Source organism: Xyrauchen texanus, chromosome 21, assembly GCF_025860055.1.
Source record: "Xyrauchen texanus isolate HMW12.3.18 chromosome 21, RBS_HiC_50CHRs, whole genome shotgun sequence".
NCBI lineage: Eukaryota > Metazoa > Chordata > Actinopteri > Cypriniformes > Catostomidae > Xyrauchen > Xyrauchen texanus.
Window position 1 is genome coordinate 11,049,001 of NC_068296.1, and position 21,450 is coordinate 11,070,450.

Below are 21,450 nucleotides of genomic sequence, written 5' to 3' on the forward strand. Positions count from 1 at the left end.
CCATAAAACATTTTTACTTAAAGGAATATTCCAGGTTCAATTTAAGCTCAATATACAGCATTTGTAGCATAATACTGATTACTACAAAATTAATTATGACTTGCACCTCCTTTCCTTTAAAAAAATAACAAATCCAGGTTACAGTGAGGCAGTTAAAATGGAAGTGAATGGGGTCTATCCGTAAACGTTAAAATACTCAATATTTAAAAATTATAGCCACAAGATATAAACAATATGCGTGTTAACATGATTTCAGTGTGATAAAATAATTGACTAACCTTATCTGTGTAACGTTATAGCCAATTTTACAACTTTGTTGCCCAAACCCTATAATGACTTTAAAAACAATGATTTAAACAATGTTACAGCTCAAATAATACATGAGTTTTCTCTAAATTATTCTGTGTTTAGTTATTATTTAGTATTTAGTTATTTTGTGGTAATCAACATTATGCAACAAATGCTGTCAATTGCTTGTATTGAACCCAGAGTGTTCCTTTAATCAGTTTTTGTTATTAACAATTTTGTAAAGATACAAACACAACATAAAATACAGAATCAATTATTCACATTTAACCCCTTTACCCTCCAAACCACATGCAAATGTGAGATAACAGGGTGTGAATTAACTTCTCCGGTTAATTTTATAGAAAGTCTTTGCAATGGTGAAATAGGGGCAAGAACTTCCTGTTCAATACAAAGCCAGGGAGGGGCTCTCTCAGGTGGAAGCAACCAATGAGCCAAATGTCTGAGACCGAACACATAATAATAAAACAAAATCTTGGGTAGGCCTAGTCCACCTATGTCAGTCGGCCTATGCAGCTTCCTGAAATGTAATCTGGGACGTTTACCATTCCAAATGAAGGACTTCGCAATGCTATCAAATTGCTTGAATTAAGAGAGAGAGGGACATTTACAGAGAGAGATTGTGACAGATAGTTAAATTTTTTAATACAATTCATTTTAATAACATTAACCTTCTTAATCATAGATAAATGTACTGAAGCCCATGTCATTCCAAAACCTTTTAATTAAGGGGTCAAAATGAACTCCTTAAACTCCTTAAATGAGAACAATTTGCTGGGAATAAAATGCCCAAATACTTAATGCCCTGAAATCCATTACTGGGCAGTATGCTGTCAGAGCCAAAGCTTTAGATTTAGACCAATGTACTACTACAATGTAGGAAAGGAATGAATAATTCTGTGGAGGCAATGCATAGATCTAGTGGGGTCGGAGACGAATAATAAAATACCATCTGTGTACAGCAGAATCTTATGCGCCATACCTCCGGCCACCACCACTGGAAATCATCTTTCCTTCTTATTGCAGCTGCTAATGGTTCCAGGGCAAGACAGAACAATAATGGGGAAACAGGGCAACCCTGCCGGTTTCCCCTATCAAGAGTAAAATAATCTGAAATTAATCCATTTGTTTGTACCATTGCTACCAAGTGTCTATAAAGTAACTTAATCCATCTAATAAAAGTATTCCCGAACCTGTACATTTCCAAAATCTTAAAAAGATAGTTCCATTCTACCATATCAAGTGAGATGGCCGGGACAGGAGTCTGATCATTCGCCACTGACCACATAATATTGATGAGATGCCTAATGTTATCAGAAGAGTTGCTGCCCCAAATAAACCCCACCTGATCTATATGTATAAGAGATGTCATAACTCTACTTATTCGGTTAGCCAAAATTTCGGACAAGATTTTAACTTTGTGCTGGATCAGAGAAATTGGACAATAACTCTTACACTCACTTGGATCTTTGTTCTTTTTAGTAATTAGACTCATCCGGGCTTGTGGTGGAAGGTTTCCATTCTTTAATGATTCCGTATACACTTTTAACAAAAGTGGCGCCAATTCTGTAGCACAAGATTTAAAAAACTATGTGGCAAATCCATCTGGCCCCAGACCCTTGCCTCGCTAAGCTCCACCAAAGTTATCTCAGAATCAAGAGAATATATCTAATGGTTACACAAATTTTCTAATATCTTCAACGGTAGATGAAGATGTGGAACAATAGAGATCAAGATTCTTTAAAAGATTATTAATATCAAAGGCCGAGGCACCACCAGCAGAATTCACTGAGGGAAAGGTAGAAAAAACTCTCTCTTCTTTATATATCTAGCCAAAAGCCTCCCTGCTTTGTCCCCCGACTCAAAGTATGACTGTCTTTCCCTTCCAACTCCATGAGTTCTCGTGCTTTGGATTTTTTGATGAATGAGGCATACTGTATGATCCGACCCCTAAGAACCGCCTTAAGTGCCTCCCAAGCCATGCCCACAAAGGATACGGAGGACCAGTTGGTCTCCATATAAACATTGATTTCAGCCTTAAACATTTGTTGGAAATTAGGATTTAGCAAAAGGGATACATTAAAGCACCAACTATATGATTTATTTTTCTCCATATCTGGCAACAGCTCTAAACACACCAGGGCATGATCTAAGAATAATATGTTTCCAATTAAGCAATGAACAACAGATGACAAAGGTTTGTACACATTCTGTGAAGCGTCACTGTTGCTCTATGGGGCTTGCACACTTTTGCTTCACTATAATCAAGGACTGAGTCCATCCAAAGATTAAAGTCTCCTCCCAATATTATATCATGAGGGGTGACAGCTGCTTGCAACATCCCTTCAAGATCTATAAAAAAATCCCTGATCATCAGCGTTAGGTGCATAAATAATAAATCTGTTTGAGACATTTTAATTGTAGATGTTTACTTATAATTGCAATGGCTCTCCTGCTCTTACTTGTGCCAGCACTAAAGAAAACCTGTCCACCCCATATCCTCCCAAATTTTTCAGCTTCCTGCAGGAAAAGATGCATTTCTTGAAGAAACAATATATCATATTTCTTTCTTTTAAGAAAATAAATAACCTTCTTTCTATTTATGGGGTGCCCCAACCCATTCACATTCCACGCGGAGAGAGAAAATCCACTCATATTAACATATGTTGACATGTTAGAAAATATAGATTGGGTATCAAAAACAGTCAGACACCAAATTTCCCCTCGAACCAAACAAACAGAAAAATGCACCCGCGCACAACAGCACCAACCGGCATCCATCCCTCTAAACTCAAACAGTCCATGTACGCCCACACGACAGCATTGCCGTCGAATTGCTCAAGTCCAGTGCTTCTATACAAATTTTGTGAGACAGAAATACATAACAGAAGAAAATCTATAAAACAAACTCCAGCCAATAGGCAGAATAAACACAAAGAACATGTAGATTCATCCACATACTGTCCCGAAGGTGTGTTCCTCCCCAAAACAAACCCCAGCCTCTAGCAGAACCAACACAGACACACACACACACACACAAAAGTTCAGTTCCCTCGAACAGTCAAACGAATGTTTAGTGAGTCGGCCGTTTCATGAGTGCAGCAGATGACCTTATCATTCCGATGTCCTGCAAAAAATATTACACAAAACAAACTCCATCCAATAGGAGGCATAAGCACAAAGAAGCTGCAGATTCATCCACAGATTTCCCGAAGGAGTATTATTCCACAAAACAAACTCCAGCCGCTAGGCGGAACCAGCACAAAAAGAAACAAAGAAGGTGCCCAGTTTCCTTGGACTGTCAAGTGAATATTCAGTGAGTCAGGTCCATTTGGCTGAAAAGACAGTGCCACATAATGACTTACTCATTCCATTGACTTTATGAAGGACAATGCTTGTTAGGGACAAGTAAATACTTTGCAGCAATCCTTAGCATCTATTCTTAATCTGGCTGGGATCTTCAGTGTAAAAGCGACCCTCCGTTGATGCAAAAGTTTCTTGAAGGAGTGTTATTCAACAAAACAAACTCCAGCCACTAGGCGGAACCAGCACAAAAATAAACTAAATATGCATCAAACTTCCTCGGACGGTCAATTGAATGTTCAATGAGTCAGGCTCACTTGCTGCAACGTGAGAATCACACCATGACCTACTCATTCCATTGACTTTATGAAGGACAATGCTTGCTGTGGGCATGTAAATATTTTGCAGTCATCCTTAGTATCTATTCTCAGTTTTCTCAAAAAGTGACCTTCCGTTGATTTAAGAGTTCCTTGCGTTCCTTGAATCTTTCATGTTTCTCTCTTGTTGAATTCGTAAAGTCTGATAACAATAAAATGTTGTGGTTCTTCCAAGAAAGCCTTCCTTTGCTCCTCGCCTCACGTAACACAAGATCTATAGTGGATGATCTCAGAAATTTGGACAGACTTGATCGGGTCCTGTCTCCCTCTAAGTATCTCCGATCCGGGACCCTGTGAGCTTGCTCGATGTCCAGCTTATGTTCTTATGGCAGGGTGGAAGGCAGGGCCAGGTCATGATTCCACACACCCAGCCCCTAATTAGGGTGATGAAGCCTGAGGGGAGAGTTACGGGCAGCTGTCCGACACCTGTGTGTGTTTGTCTTTTTGATTCAGTTTCGTATTAAACTATTTATACTATCAAGCCAGTTCTCCCATCCTCCTTTCCATTGAACTTTGTTACACTGGTGCCGAAACCTGGGAAAGAGGAGGGATGTGCCGTAGGAGAGTCCTCGCTACTACCATCCACCCTAGTGGAGCAGCCACGGCCATCCACTGGGGTACAGAGGACCCCTGCCGCCTGAGAGCGGAGGAATGGCCGAGGGGAGGAGGGGCTTCTAACTGACCACCTGGAGCAGTCAGGGCCACTGCCAGGGAGAGGAGGAGACCCCTACCAACCGCTGAAACATGGCAGGGTCTGAGACCACCGACTGAGAGCAGGGTGGGGCTCCTGGCCGACCGCCTGGAGTGAGAGGGCCGCTGTGAGGGGTGGGGGAGACCCTTTCCATCCACCAGAATGCGGCGGGCATTCCGTCAGCCAGGGGCCGGAGGACTGCCTCCGATCTGCCCGGGGAGGCACAGCTGTCGTCCACTAGAGGTTTTTTTTTTAATTCTCTCTCTCTCTCTCTCTCTCTCCCACTGCCGCTCCATATTGGCCTTTCCTTGTCTTTTAAATATGAATATTTATTTTTAATTTTTTTTGGCTGTCCGATACCTGTGTGTGTGTTTGTCTTTTTGATTCAGTTTCCTATCAAATTATTATTTATATTATCAAGCCGGTTCTTGCCTCCTCCTTTAAATTGAACTTTGTTACAGTCCTGTTATGTTGAGCAGACTTGGACTAGGAACTTCATATCTCAACCAACTTTTCCCAGCAAATTTGCCTTGGTCACGGGTTAGCAGCTAATTCCCTCTCAAATGACTCCAGATAATCGTTCCGTTTCTCGATGTTATGGAGCAGGCTGTATCGAATCTCACCAGATTATGACACAAAAAGTATTAAAAACTGGCAAAGTGCGTAGAGCTCGCAGACTTCACACGTCCAACCCTCGCATGGCACCACATGACTCTCCTCCTTTAATAATTTTTTTAATAAAACTAGATAGATTTTATTTTTAGATTTTTCATTAAGAAAATTTTGTAGTTTACCTGACAAAACTTTATTTACTGTGTCGAAAGGCCACAGAATGAAAGATTCCTTGGGTGTGCACATAGGCAGACATACACACAGAGACACTTTACTTATCTCTATACAAAGGCCAATGACATGACACACATTTGTTCATCTATTAAGCTTTTAAAAAACACATTGAAAATGCAGTTCATATATTTACTTTTTTCATGATATAGAAAATTAAGATTACATGAAAAAAGTATTGCATTTGTGAGAGTTTAGCCAAAATGAAGGTGTCAGAATAAACACATTGCTAATGGCATACTAACATACTACTCTTTCTGCTATAACTTGGTAAGGCAGAAGTAATAAAAGTAGTATGCCATTTCCAACTCTAATGAAATGTATCGCCTATGAAATGCATGTCATCTTTGTCATCGGAGAGTCTGGCCAATCATGTTTAAGCTGTGTCATCTTCAGAGCTTGTGCAGCCGCTTTGGAGCAATTGCAGCAGCTGACCCAGCCAGCTGGTCTCGACTTACTCTCGAGGTTCTTTGATGCATACGTCATGATGACACGGCCTTAGTGCCAACTAAAGTCAGACAAAATTCTAACTGACATGCACTGCTTTAAGTCATGTGCCGATTGGTCTTCGCAGTGTTAGATGAAGTCGAACACATCTGGTGGAGTGGTGGTGGCATAGTGGACTAAAGCACATAACTGTTAATCAGAAGGTTACTGGTTCGATCCCCACAGCCACCACCATTGTGTCCTTGAGCAAGGCACTTAACTCCAGGTTGCTCCGGGGGAATTGTCCATATAATAAGTGCACTGTAAGTCGCTTTGGATAAAAGCATCTGCCAAATGCATAAATATAAATATAATATATACATATAAATGTAATAGCCATCACATGACTGCAAATCCATAAAATAGCTAATAATATCCCAAAGGAATAACTGGATAATCACAACATTTATGTATGCATTAATATTATTTCTAAAAACTTTTTTTTTTCTAAGGCTCATATCATTTCAAACTGGAATTTAAAAAAATTAAAAATGCATTTCATATTAATTTTTTTAAGAAAAGTATTCTTATTCATCGTCTTGGACATCCTTATATGCACCATTGACCTGCAAACACAGCAGTCATTACAGTCAATGCTGAAGGTCTGGCGGGATGAGACAGAGTGGCCACAGTGATAATTCCGAGTTGGATATTCAGAGACCGTTGATGGTTTACACAGACCATAAACATATGGACATCTTATTCTGTCTTTCTCTCTCTCTCGTTCTCTATTTCCCACATGATTTTAATGATATTTCCTCCCATTTGTAATGGATTATTATTTGAGTCTACCTTTCGGCATCTTCCTCAGTAGTGCCTTGAGTTATGTGTTTCTGTACTGCTGTACAAACTTTTGTGTTTCTATACAATAAATAGGTCAGTTTAGCAAGGTCTGAACCTGTATCAGTGATCTGAGCACCTCTATGCACTATTGTTGTCACATCGGTTCTTCCCCCCAGTACTCTGTTGATGAGAATTTGTGGTCCATGGCTAAGAGAGAGTATAGGGACATGGTGTGGTGTGTTACGCATATGTGTTGTGTAATCAAGATTACTACAAAAAACCAGACCAACAACAAATGGAGATCAGAGAGTTTTAATCTAAACCACACTAAATCATTCAGTTGCACACAAAATTAAGCTGGCACTTTACAAAAACGTTGTAGTACAGAAGCTTTAACGATGTATGTGTAAAAATGTATTGCATTTAGTCTTGGGTCTCTGAATCCCCAAACATTAGTAATGTAACATTTTACATGGCTGATCTATGATGGATGTTATCAAGGTGAAATTTTATTTATGATAAGTTCTCTTAAGATTAGAAAATTAATTAACTATCAGATGTTTTCTTTCTTTTCTTTCTTTTTTTGGGGGGGTTCCAGAACGGAGTTGTTTTCTTTTCTCACTTATTTTTCTTTAAAAGTATTTCTCTCTTTTTCTCTTCCACGTGGATGTGTGTGGGTTTATTTTTGTATGGGAACAGCAGTCTTTGATTGCTGTGTGGGGATCGCACCCCACACAAAGGCTGCCCTGTTCTGTGGCCCCAACACCAGTGCTTAGGGGGGTTAGGAGCCTGGAAAGGTTAAAATATGGTTAAAATATGTGTTCAATACTCTCTCCTCCCCCATAAAACATACATTCACACAAGCAAACGTTCATATATTAAAACATCTCACCACCTCCTCTGAACTGATCAAAGAATACAGAAGTATCAACTGACTGCTACACATTCTTTTTGCTCATTCAGAAAAGAGATCATCCCTCATTTAGTGTCTTCTAAAAATCCCAGACTTGTGTTTTGCCAGTGCAATTTTCCTTCTGTTTTCTTTTGCGCTGATTTATGAGTTAAGCAGCTAAAATTAAGAGAGAGTTTGGGAGGACACGCCTGTGGTAGATCACTGGAAACACTTTCTAATGGCACATGAATGGCTTGCTATTAACACAGTGAAGATTGTGTTTGAATTTTGATGCTTCTGGTTGAAAAAACAGAAGAGGCTTGTGTGTAGTGAAATAAACATTGGGATTCAGTGCTAAATTAAATGCCTTGATAAAAAAAAAAATGCTCAATTTGACTTGTTACAATGTAGTTACATAGTTATTACATATTTACAAACTCAATTGGAAATCTCAACTGTTCTACAAGTATAATTCCCACGGCCAAAATGTTCACAAATGCTAATGTTATGGCAATAACTTTAAAGAATATAGCAGTTTCAAAAATGTTATAAAGGAAAGTGGAAAATATAATACTGGATAAAAGTATTTTCTATTGTTTCATTGGCAGATATGTTCACATGTTTTAAGCATACATGGTCCCACTTTATATTAGATGTCTTTAACTACTATGTCCTTAAGCATTTGATACAATTAACTTGTTATGTTCCTATGTGTTGTTGCATAGTATTTACATTTAAAGTACCAGAATTGAATTACATTTGTAGTTAAACTGTAAACCTTACCTCTAGCCCTAAACCTAACCCTAACCCAACTCTTAACCTGAAATCTCACTCTAACCCCTAAACTCAACCTTAACCCTACAAATTTGAATCTTATTTAAATGTTGCAGGTCAGCATTAAGTTAGACAGTTAATATGTTGTTTGTATATATTTTAATGTTAATACGCAGACTTTAAAGAAACCTAATATAAAGTGTGGCATACACCTTACTTAATTACTTGATTTTCTGACAACCATGTTTTGTTGTTTTCTGTTTCAGGCAGCTCATCAATATCGTACAACACACCATCTCATACTGACCAGTCTCCTCGCCTGACAGCCAAGGAAGGTATTACTAAGCACATACTGTATACTGATTTAAAATATTGTTTTGCACTTTTTGCGCATATGCTAAATACAATTTTCACTGGAAATCTTCACTTTTTGATTTCTGCCTCCATGGGTTACTTATTCTAAAACACAAAAGGCACATTACATGAACAATGCATATGGATATGAAGAAGTGAGTCCAATCATTTCACTAAAATAATGGCATTGCAGAGTGTTTAGTTGGCCCCTGTGGACTCTTTCCATCGTCCACTGTAAAACAGAGAAAGGAGCCCAGCAGGTGCTGTCTTTGTGTGGCACAAATAAAGTGTCAACCATTCAGTTTCCACCTGAACACAAACAGCAGAGGGGCTCTCATCACAGGGAGACAATTAGCAAGACAAAAGCCATGTGCCTAACTGAACTAAACCTGCATCAGAGTATTCAGGAGTGAGAGAGAGACAGAGAGGAAGGGTAAAGAGACAGGTGTCTCTGTGTATAATGCAGGAAAGACAGAGAGAAAAGCTTATTTTTGACATGAAACATGTACAAATTATGTGTTATTGGAAGACATGTGTACCACAATAACAGTGAATTCAGGGACATTGTTGTTTTCTCTTAAGTGTCCATTTGAGTGACCTATGCTGATTTTATGTCATAAATGCATTGGACATTTGCTTTAAAGGGTGCATTCAATTTTATTATATAAGGAGAGTACAAAAATATTTCTCAGTCTCCACTGTAGTGTGCCTCAAATAGGTCTTTGTTTCAAAAGCTATAGAGATACCAACCGTGATAGTTTTTTAAGCATCATAGGCACACTCCTGATACAAAGATAGATTGTAATTGAAAGCCACAGTTTACTCCTTTGGAAAGATTCATTTAGCCAGAATTTGAGGTACAATTGTGTGTATCCCTTTGGATATGGATATCCAACAAATGCATTGCAAAAATGAACTTTAGAACATTCAAATAATCTGCTTTTGCACAAACTTGTGGAGTCCATGCCAGCTTGAGAGCATGGTGTCATTACAGCAAAAGTGGGACATACCCAACACAACAAAGATATTCTCAAATTCATGTAAATGTTTCAATAAAACTTTAAACTCAATTTGTTATGTTATTAATCTAATTTGTAATTAAATTTTTTTTATGGAATTAGATAAGGGCATTTTCACAAGTGGTTTCAGACTTTTAGACCCCTTTTCACCCAATATTCATATGTACTATATACGGTATGTTCTTGTGCTTATTTGACATATAGCAATATGATAACATCAAATCAGCTATATGCATTAGCATGTATAATGTGTGCCAATCTCATGAAGTGTAAGTGGCTGAAGAGGTTGCTACCTGTTAAAAGTATCACTTCATATGAAGTTGCATTACAGTCAGTTTTAAAGAGTGGTGTCAGGCATAAGTGTTTATCGTACATTTTTGTTCTGTTGAGAATACCCTAAGACTTAAATAACCAGCAGAGATAACATTCAACGATTGCCTTAACTCATTTTCCTAACCCAATTTACTTGTGTACTTTCCACCGATGACTCAAGATACATATCCAAATTAAATCAAGCTCTCAAAGTCATCAAGGAAATTGTTTTCCATAAACCATTTAAGTTCACATTTGACAGTCTCTCTGGAGAATGGACCTATTTGGGCATTCCCACATCAGAAAGCACAAGGCTGCAATAACAGTGATAGCTGTGAACTCCTGAGTGAAAGCAGTGCTATCTGGGTAAGACCAGAGGACTAGCTATCCTGATAAAAGCCAGAAGTCAGACCACCTGTTCTGTAATCAGAGCCAACAGACACATATTAGGGTCATTAGTACAGTGGGCTTGAAGATAAGATAATGACGAAAGGACTGCAAGACCTTTGACCCCCCTTCTCTCAATTGTAAGTCATGATGTAGCACTGCACAACTGCTTATACAATGTGATGATGGACAGACCCAGAAGAGAAAGGCTTGATGAGAAATGGCCTTTATTTAAGAGTACATAATTATGCTGGTATTAAAGTTCCCATGCTTGTCTGTGCTTATTAGTGCTAGTTTGTTGCTGGCCTAGCTGGTAGACCATCATAGCAGGTTGACAAACATAGTCTTTTTGATGTAGCTGGTTGACCGAGGAAAGCTTGCTGATTATGTCAGTTTAAAAGTTTGATAGGGACACCGGCAAACCAGCATCCTATGCTGGGGAATAGTATTCAAAACCAACATAGTCTCATGACAATTTATTAATAATAATTAATTTGTCATGGCCAAAATGTAAAATACTGTATTGTATGACTTTTATTCCCATAGAGACCAACCAAAAAACAAACGGAATGTCAAAACGATAAAATGCAGGCATTAAATTTTAGCTAGTGTCCAATCCAAGACTTTATTTTAATAAAGGAAAAATCAGTAGACACATTTGGTAACTCATATGCTATATGTATTTATTTATGCATTACAATGTCTGATATACACCGATCAGCCACAATATTAAAGCCACCTGCCTAATATTGTGTAGGTCCCCTCATACCGCCAAAACAGTGCCAACACGCATCTCAGAATAGCATTCTGAAATGATATTCTTCTAACCACAATTGTACAGAGCGGTTATCTGAGTTACCGTAGACTTTCAGTTCGAACCAGTCTGGCTGTGTTGACCTCTCTCATCAACAAGGTTTTTCCATCCGCAGAACTGCCGCTCACTGGATATCTTTTGCCTTGGCACCATTTGAGTAAATTCTAGAGACTGTTGTGGGTGAAAATCCCAGGATATCAACAGTTACTGAAATATTCAAGCCAGCTCCTCTGGCACCAATGTATGTTAAAAAGCTTCCCAGCTCTTGTTCCAAATCCAATGTTTTCTTTCTTCCGTAGTACACAAAAGCAATGCTGGCCTTTTCAACAGGGAAAACTAATTATTAAATGAATACCGTCTTTTGTACATTGTACAAGTGTCACTGAATATGATATTTACTTTAGTTGGTGATCCATAAACCTTCCCTTGTGTCTTAAGATGAATCCTAGAAAGCCAAAAAAAAATTCTTCTATCTTTCAGTAGAAGATTAAAATTTTGATAGGATGTATTGGCTGGATCTATTTCCACTTACTCTTTTATCCTTTGCCAATAGATTCTAGGGCAATTAAAGTTTAATACAGATTAATACTCCATATACTACAATTAATATTATATTACACTGTTCTAAACTGTAGATCTTGTGTTTACGACCATATGAATCACAATCAGTAATATCACAGTATATAACCTCGAGCATTCAAATTTCCATATGAAATGTTGTGTTAATAACATGTTTAAATTAACATATATGACCAGTCCTAGTCAAGACTGTTCACAATAGGATCTCACAGATCTTCTTTTGGTGAAAAATGCCTATATACGTTGAACTTTTAAGCGTACTGTTATAAAACTTGTCTAGACGGCTGGCTGGGCCAGGGTCTTGTTTTGACTAGGAGAAAGCCAGCCTGGTCTCTCGAGAAGACACCACACCCAAATCAAAGCAGAGCAGAGTGAAGCTCAGATCTCTGAGCACTACACAGACTGAGAACACAATTGTTTAAGCAAGATAATAATCATGTATGTGTGCATTGGGTCTTTATGGAAGAAAATTGGACTCTGTCCTAATGCATATTGTACATTACTGAAAGTGAAGCAAATCAAAATTACGACCCATGTATCAGGCTAGGAGAAATAAAAAACAAAACAAAAGCATCTGATCAGTTCTATCTGTTTCCCAGATGCACGTCTGTCTCTTGTTTCACAGTTGAGTTCTGATGTGATTGAATTAGGGTTACAGGCCCCACTTCCCCATCTCTCCATTATTTCAAATTTGAGAGCTGGTGGCAATATCCGTCAGTCTTTCCCACTGTTATTTATTTTATTTTTTTTAAAAGATTGAAGCTTCACTCCTCCACAAGTTCCTTCACTTTATCAGACAGTAGCAATGGCCACACCATTGTTTTCTTTTCAAATGCCAATGATGTGTTCCGTCTGCACTCTCTTTATCCATCTCTCTCTCTCTCACTCTCTCTCTCTTGCTCTCTCTTTCTTCTCCATTCTCCCCATTGGTTTGTGACCTCTCTTCTGCTCCTGGCTGCTGTGTGTTTTTTCATGGCAGAGGGGGATGAAAAAACGAGGGAAAAAAGGCCAGTAAAACAAAGAGAGGTTGTGTGAGCAGACTCTGCCGGCAGGAAACGTAACTCTCTCAGGACTCTCTCTCTCTCTCTCTCTCTCTCTCTCTCTCTCTCTCTCTCTCTCGAGCCTGGACTCCAGATCAGATCTGACAGACATGGAGAGAGTGAGGGATGGAATATTGTTAGAGGGAAAGAGTGAGTGTTTTAGAATAGAGGATGACAGAAGATTTAAAAGAGTGACATTAAATAGACAGCAATGTTTGCCCAACCCAGTCTCAAGACAAGTCACAATAATTAGTATGACATTAGCTCATACAAAAATGTATGACTTGTGCTCTCATATAGAGAAAAAGTAACAACTAACACTTGATTATTAAAATTTTTCCCCAAGTTTAACCCCTAACCATATAGTCTAACCCAAACCCTAAACCGAACCAAGATTTGAATAACATTTGTGTACCACTTCTTGGTGGTATGGTGGGATAGCTGTTTCAAGTCAAGTCAAGTCAAGTCAAGTGGTTTTTATTGTCGTTTCAACCATATACAGTTAGTACAGTACACAGCAAAATGAGACAACGTTCCTCCAGGTCCATGGTGCTACATAAAAACAACAAAGGACCAACACAGGACCACATGAGACAACACAACGAAATAAAATACCTATATAAAAAACCTATATATACCTATATAAAGTGCACGTGCAAACATGTGCAAAAAGTACGGGACAGTACAACAAATTTCTGACAATGAACAGGACAATAGACAGTGCAGCGCCGATCAGTACTCAGTAGTGCAAAAAGATGACAGTTTCTAAAATGTAAACATAACATACTACTGAGATAGTGTTCTATGCACATAGCAGTTATTGAGGTAGCAGACAGTTATAAAGTGACAGTAATTAAAGTGCAACTCAGGACACGTGTGTGTCAAACCAGTCTCTGAGTATTGAGGAGTCTGATGGCTTGGGGAAGAAGCTGTTACACAGTCTGGCCGTGAGGGCCCGAATGCTTCGGTACCTCTTGCCAGACGGGAGGAGGGTAAAGAGATTGTGTGAGGGGTGTGTGGGGTCGTCCACAATGCTGGTTGCTTTATGGATACAGTGTTTTTTGTAAACGTCTTTGATGGAGGGAAGAGAGACCCCAATGATCTTCTCAGCTGTCCTCACTATCCTCTGCAGGGCTTTGCGGTCCGAAACGGTGCAAGTCCCAAACCAGGCAGTGATGCAGCTGCTCAGGATGCTCTCAATAGTCCCTCTATAGAATGTAGTGAGGATGGGGTTGGGAGATGTGCTTTCCTCAGCCTTCGAAGAAAGTAGAGACGCTGCTGGGCTTTCTTGGTGATAGAGCTGGTGTTGAGGGACCAGGTGAGGTTCTCCGCCAAGTGAACACCAAGGAATTTGGTGCTTTTGACGATCTCCACAGAGGAGCCGTCGATGTTCAGCGGAGTGTGTTCACCTTGTGCTCTCCTAAAGTCAACAACCATCTCTTTTGTTTTGTCGACATTCAGGGACAGGTTGTTGGCTCTACACCAGTTCGTCAGCCGCTGCACCTCCTCTCTGTATGCTGACTCGTCATTCTTGCTGATGAGACCCACCACGGTCGTGTCATCGGCGAACTTGATGATGTGATTCGAGCTGTGCATTGCTGCACAGTCGTGAGTCAGCAGAGTGAACAGCAGTGGACTGAGCACACAGCCCTGGGGGGCCCCAGTGCTCAGTGTGGTGGTGGTGGAGATGCTGTTCCCGATCCGGACTGACTGAGGTCTCCCAGTCAGGAAGTCCAGGATCCAGGCCCAGCAGGTTCAGCTTTCCAATCAGGTGCTGGGGAATGATTGTGTTGAATGCTGAGCTGAAATCTATGAACAGCATTCGAACGTATGAGTCCTTATTGTCTAGGTGGGTGAGGGCCAGATGGAGGGTTGTGGTGATGGCATCGTCCGTTGAACGGTTTGGACGATACGCAAACTGCAGTGGGTCTAGTGAGGGGGGCAGCTGGGTCTTAATCTGCCTCATGACGAGCCTCTCGAAGCACTTCATGATGATGGGTGTAAGTGTGACGGGACGGTAGTCTTTGAGGCAGGACACTGAAGACTTCTTTGGCATGGGGATGATGGTGGTGGCCTTGAAGCACGTTGGAACGACGGCGCTGCTCAGAGAGATGTTGAAGATGTCGGTAAGAACATCTGCTAGCTGGTCTGCACATCCTCTGAGCACTCTGCCAGGAATGTTGTCTGGTCCAGCAGCCTTCCGTGGGTTGACTCTACGTAGAGTTTTCCTCACATCTGCCGTGGTAAGACAGAGCACCTGGTCGTTGGGAGGAGGGGTGGACTTCCTCGCCATCACGTCGTTCTGCACTTCAAACCGAGCGTAGAAGTCGTTCAGCGCATCTGGAAGGGAGGCATCTTTGTCACAGGCAACTGATGTTGTCCTGTAGTTGGTGATGGCCTGGACGCCCTGTCATCGCTGTCCTGGAAGTGACTGTGGATTCTCTGGGCGTGTGCGCGCTTTGCCTCTCTGATTGCCCGTGACAGTTTGGCCCTAGCTGTTCTTAGGGCTGCCTTATCGCCTGCTCTGAAGGCGGAGTCTCGGACCTCAGCAGCGTCGCACCTCCGCAGTCATCCACGGCTTCTGGTTGGAGCGTGTGGTGATGGTCTTGGAGAAAGTGACATCATCAATGCACTTGCTGATGTAGCTGGTCACTGATGCTGTGTATTCCTCCAAGTTGGTAGAATCGCCATATGTTGCAGCCTCCCTGAACATGTGCCAGTCAGTACACTCAAAACAGTCCTGAAGAGCAGAGATGGCTCCTGCTGGCCAGGTTTTCACCTGCTTCTGAAGCGGATTTGTGCGTCTGACGAGCCGGTCTGTATGCTGGAATTAACATAACAGAGATGTGGTCTGAGTAGCCGAGGTGGGGTGGGGCTCCGCCCGTGCACGCCTGGGATGTTTGTGTAAACAAGATCAAGCGCGTTCAGCCCTCTCGTTGCAAAGTCCACATACTGATGGAATTTAGGGAGCACTGTCTTGAGATTTGCATGGTTGAAATCTCCGGTGACAATAAACAGTCCGTCGGGGTGAGCGTTCTGCAGTTCACTCATAGCCCCATACAGTTCACAGAGCTTCCTTAGCGTTAGCGCTGGGGAATGTAAACTCCGGTTATGCAAACAGTGGTGAATTCCGTGGTAGATAAAAAGGTCTGCATCTAACAGTCACAAGCTCCAACAGCGATGAACAGTAACTAGAGACTAGCATAGAGTTCTTGCACCATTCCGTGTTGATGTAAACACACAAGCCACCACCGCGAGTCTTACCGCAGAGAGCTGTATTTCTGTCGGCACGAAACGAGGCGAGCCCGTCTAGCTGAATGGCGGCATCCGGAACTCTGTCGCTGAGCCACGTCTCCGTGAAAACAAAGACGCAGCAGTCTCTAAACTCACGCTGCGTAGCCTGCTGGAGTCGGATATAGTCCAGTTTATTGTCCAGGAGCAAACATTTGAGAGCAGGATAGATGGGAGAGCCGGCCGGCTAGGGTTTGTTTTTAGCCTAGCGTGGAACCCCGCCCTCTTTCCGCTTCGCTTTCGCACACCGCTACGACGTCCTCTCCCCCGGCCACAGGCATCAGGCGACGCCGAGGGCTGGAGGCCTGGTCTCCTCAGCAAGCCGAGTACGCGTAGCGCCTCCTGCAGGTCATCATGCAGCTTGGTTTTTGCATGAGTCTTATATTTCAGTAGTGTCTGGCGATGGTAGACACGAACACCGGTTGCTCCGATGTCCATGTGTTGCAAAAGTCAGGCTTTTTTAACAAAAATGCACCATTGTGGATCCGGAGTGGCCGCTGCGTGCTACCGCGCCGCCATCTTGGATCTCGAGTTTTTCACTGTATGTATAGTGTCATTTATAGCATGTATAGTGTATGTATAGTGTCATTTATAGTGACCATGGATGTCAAGATTGAAACCGCACCATCAAAATAGTCCATATCACTCACTTACTATATTTGAAGTTCTCTGAAGCAATATGATAGCTTTGTGTGACAAAAGATAGAAATGTAGGTCACTACTGACTGAATCAAATCTTAAGCTAGATAAAGCTAAAAAGGAAATGTATCACATTGTGCTGAATAAATAAGTCTTTGATTTTGAATGTCTTTAGATGTAATTCTTATGTCTGCTCAGTTAAGTGCTGCTGTGATGGATTAATTGATAACCAGGAGCAATGAAAGCCTTGCTCTTACTGTGCAGGAGTTTGAGATGCTTTTAGAGATTAGCATATTCCTTTCTCTTGGATTCTGCCTTTGCTGAGAAATGCTGGCTGGAGATATTGTTGTGATTTTGAAACGTGGGCTGTGTCGTATTATTAGCACTTTCCAAACTAAACATTTTTCTTCATCCTCAGAGGTTAATGTCTTAGAGTTCCATCCACAGCTGGGATGATGTTTCAACTACAATCACCAGCAGAGGGCACTGTTATGTCATACTTGTGGAAGTATTGGCCCCATTTAGATTTCATAGAGGACACACAGAAATCCATTATCCATTAAATGTGGAGGTGTGTACTAAAGATTTAACACTCGGGACAGTCATTACACAAAGATTACTGCAATTTCAAAGACATAATTCCAGTATACTATTGTTGGGGCAAGCATTTCTTGACCATCCCTAACAGTTTCATTAAATACAGCAAAGTCTTTAAAGGTAAAGTTTTTCTTTATATGGTCTTAGTGCAACTTTAAGCCTTAGAGGAAGCTACTCTGTAACCCAGGCCAAAATTCGAACCATGGAATCTAGGGCATATAGAAATTTTGGCTATTCATTTGTTAATATCCGTTTGGGAGTAAGGGATCAGCGCCATGCTTCAGGCATGATGGAGAGTTTTATGGGCACATTTGAGTGACAGAGTCATCTGTAAGAAACACGCATGAATCGTTATCTACTCTGATACAACCTCTACTTGCTATTAGACTATACTGTATGGTGTTGCCGTAAGACAACATAAAGTTTTCCATCACTATAACACTGTTCGGAAAATGATTGAATTGTTGGATTAAAAAAAAGAAAGAAATAAAGTGCTGTTTTTAGGACACATGATACATGCTCCTCAAAAATACACACACACACACGCACACACACAAATGTTTTGTTTTCTGCATCTTTGATAAGTTAAATAGATGTTGTTCATGGATCAATAATATTAGTTGTTTATTAATTAGAAGGTATTTATAATAATATTGTTGTATTTATGCATAAACAACAAAAATAACATTTCTGTTTAATGTGTTCAGAAGAAATGCATACAGCTTTGTTCTACTGAAAGGGAAAGAAAATAAGGCAGAATTAGTGTGGGTCAGCTATGCTTTCAAGAACATCCCATAGAAGGATAAATAATAAAGATTTACATCATTTTACTTTATATGAGTTCCGAGTGTATAAATGTATCAATTGGAAAATAATAATAATATTTAAATACATAAATAAATAAACTTAAATATATTTATTAAAATGTTTACATTTTGGCCATTTTTACATAGTAGAACAGAGTTGCCATATGGCAACATGTCCCCTTCTTTATTCCCCCCCAATTTTTTTTTAAGGAAATATATAATTGGGGAAATTATTCTATTATTTGATTAAAAGCAGTATGAGGGTTATGATAATGATATGTTCTTTTTGTTTAATTACTTTTGAAAAAAATCTATACATTTCTGCTAATATGCCAAAGTGCTCAAAATGGGCTTACAATATGTGGTTCTGTGAAATCTTTAAAAACAGATGGAAACTGATGACTATTCTGTTTATACATCCAAAGAGATTATAACTGCAATCCTGACATCATTATTATAAGTTGCTCAGTGTTTGTGTGTTCCTTTTTGAGTCTGTGTACTACATGTGTTGATAAGTCTGTCAGATACAACCAAACAGCTCTAGCACATCTCTATGCCCATTCTTTCAAACACATGCACACACACAAACACACATTTTTGAGAGTGTTTAAAAAAAGAGAGAGAGAGAGAGAGAGAGAGAGAGAGAGAGAGAAACAAAATATGCACAAGTCTCCTCAGGAAAGAACATTGACTGGGATATAAACCATTAACACTTGAATCATATCAAACTAAGTTTCTCGGAATCATATACAGTGCATTTAAAGTTTTCCAAAATGCACTCTGAGATTTTGGAAAAACAATAGCAGCTTTTCAGTAACTCATGAAATATGAATGTTACTAAAATGTTACTTTATGTCTTATAAATTTACAAAATAAACAATCTTTTCTCCAGAGGCAACTTATGATGCTGTGCGAAGGGCAGGCTGGTCAAACATGCACAGTGGAAAAGGTGAGTGTCATTGCAACAGCTGCTGAAAAGTTGACCTTGATTCAGAGATTTTTTTTTTCTTTTCTCTATCAGACATTTATCAGCTCCAATATTCTTGATTTTGAGGTATCTCTACTGTACCCTGTACATTTAAGGACAGAGCATTAGCCCAGACACAGATGGTCAGTCTTTAGTTTAGGGACACAAGAAACTAAAGAGGCCCATTAAGTACTTAGCAGTTTGGACAGCTAATGTCCCAGTTTTCTTTGGACCAAGACTGATGTGTCTGCTCACCTAAACTAATGAACGTAACTTTTTTTTCTAATTTTTCTGTCGCTTTCCCTCTCTTTCTTTCCATTTCTCAGGCTCACCGACAGTGGTCTCTCAGAACGTGTCCAAGAGCACTGAGCAGGCTCGGCCTCAGCCAGGTAACCTGACATTCTATGCCTCAAGCATACACACTCATCCAAAAGCTAATTTACATTTATGCATGTGGCAGACAATTTTATACATAAAATGCATTTGGGGTATACAATTTATCAGTCAAAGCATTCCCTGTGAATTGAAATCACGTCCTTGGCATTGGGAGTGCCATTCTCTACCAGTTAACCTGCGGGAGCTGATGTCAATTAATGAGAAAATGGTAATGATAACATGGTAATGATAACAAAATGGTAACATACAAACTCATTTCATTTTCATCTTAGACCCTTACCAGATATTGGGACCCACTAGCAGTAAACTCTGCAATCCAGGTAAAAAACAAAAAGGCTTACTTTACTTAAGCAACATTTTTGAGATACCTTGTGTCTTAAATGAATGCTCCAGGTTCAAGCAAGTTAAGCTCAATTTACAGTATTTATGGCATAATATTAATTACCACAAATTATTTTTGAATATTGTTCAGTTTACTAGTATGGTACTAATTCTAGAACATTTTGTCACAACTTTTGGCCATTTTTACATAGTAGAACAGAGTTGCCATATGGCAACATTTCCCCTTTTTATTCCTCAAAATTTCTTTTTTTAATTTTTTTGTTATGGAGCTATTTTAAGGAAATAAATAAATATATAATTGGGGAAATTATTCCATTATTTGATTAAGCAACATTTTTGAGATACCTTGTGTCTTAAATGAATGCTCCAGGTTCAATACAAGTTAAGCTCAATTTACAGTATTTATGGCATAATATTATTTACCACAAATTATTTTTGAAAGTTGTTCAGTTTACTAGTATGGTACTAATTCTAGAAAAAAATTTCACAACTTGATTTCATTGCGTTCAATCAAATGTTTTAAATTGAAGTTTACATAATCCATTTGAGTTTGGACTACATTAATACATTTTGTAGCATTGATGATACTGGACAGGGGATTTCCATTTATCTGCATGCTTTTCATGGGACTGGATGGGGTGAACAAATGTTGAATATTTTATAAATTTTTGAGCAAGATGAGAATAATTGGAGGTTTGTTCATGTTTCATTTTCAATTATATTGCTTTATTGTATTAGGCTGGAGTTTTGGGGGTTACCGTTGTGGTGAAGATTGGAGCTTAGGTAGAGGATGGACTTTCACTTTCAAGTGATGTTTGATTGGAGAGCTGCTTGGCTCTATTAGAAGTTGCTATCAAATTGACAGTGTAATAGATTCACTTGCTCATCTGACATTTACTAATGATTAATAAAATAAATTAATTTGGACCAACATGAGAAAATGTAATAAACATGAGTAAATTTAGTTTGACAAACCTAACAAAGTTGAGTTAAAACTACTACAGTACATTGAATTGCCCTAATCCAACTCAAATTTACTGGCTAAATGAAACGGACTTTAAAGAAATGAAATTGCTTGTAAAAACCTTCTCAAATGCAAATTAGTAAGGGTAATGACTTCTTTATTTATTTTTGAGTAAAAAAAAATAGGGATTTATTGGCGTTACAGCGTTTACCAGATTATAGAGTTAACCGGCATTAAGTTGTCATGGCAACAAAGTTGTAACATTGGAAACAACATTTCACAGATAAGGTTAGCAAGATATTTTATCATACTAAAATCATGTTAACACGTAAAATGTTTACATCTCGTAGTTATACTTCTGAAATAGTGTGTATTTTAGTGTATATGGACTGGCCCCATTCACTCATTATAAGTGCCTTACTGTAATCACAATTTTTTTCTTTTTTAGATAAACAAGGGACAATTCGAAATATATATATATATATATA

At 39.5% G+C, this 21,450-nt stretch overlaps 1 protein-coding gene across 10 annotated transcripts in view; it reads left to right on the top strand.

Annotated features, from left to right (window-relative positions):
- Positions 1-21,450, top strand: part of LOC127661340 (Friend leukemia integration 1 transcription factor-like) — a 48,088-nt gene that overhangs the window by 24,014 nt on the left and 2,624 nt on the right. For all 10 annotated transcript variants that reach the window (XM_052151979.1, XM_052151980.1, XM_052151981.1 and 7 more), the window contains 4 exons: positions 8,722-8,790; positions 19,186-19,242; positions 19,587-19,649; positions 19,929-19,976. In XM_052151979.1, the coding sequence (XP_052007939.1) occupies positions 8,722-8,790; positions 19,186-19,242; positions 19,587-19,649; positions 19,929-19,976 (237 nt within the window). The remainder of the gene's footprint in view (positions 1-8,721; positions 8,791-19,185; positions 19,243-19,586; positions 19,650-19,928; positions 19,977-21,450) is intronic.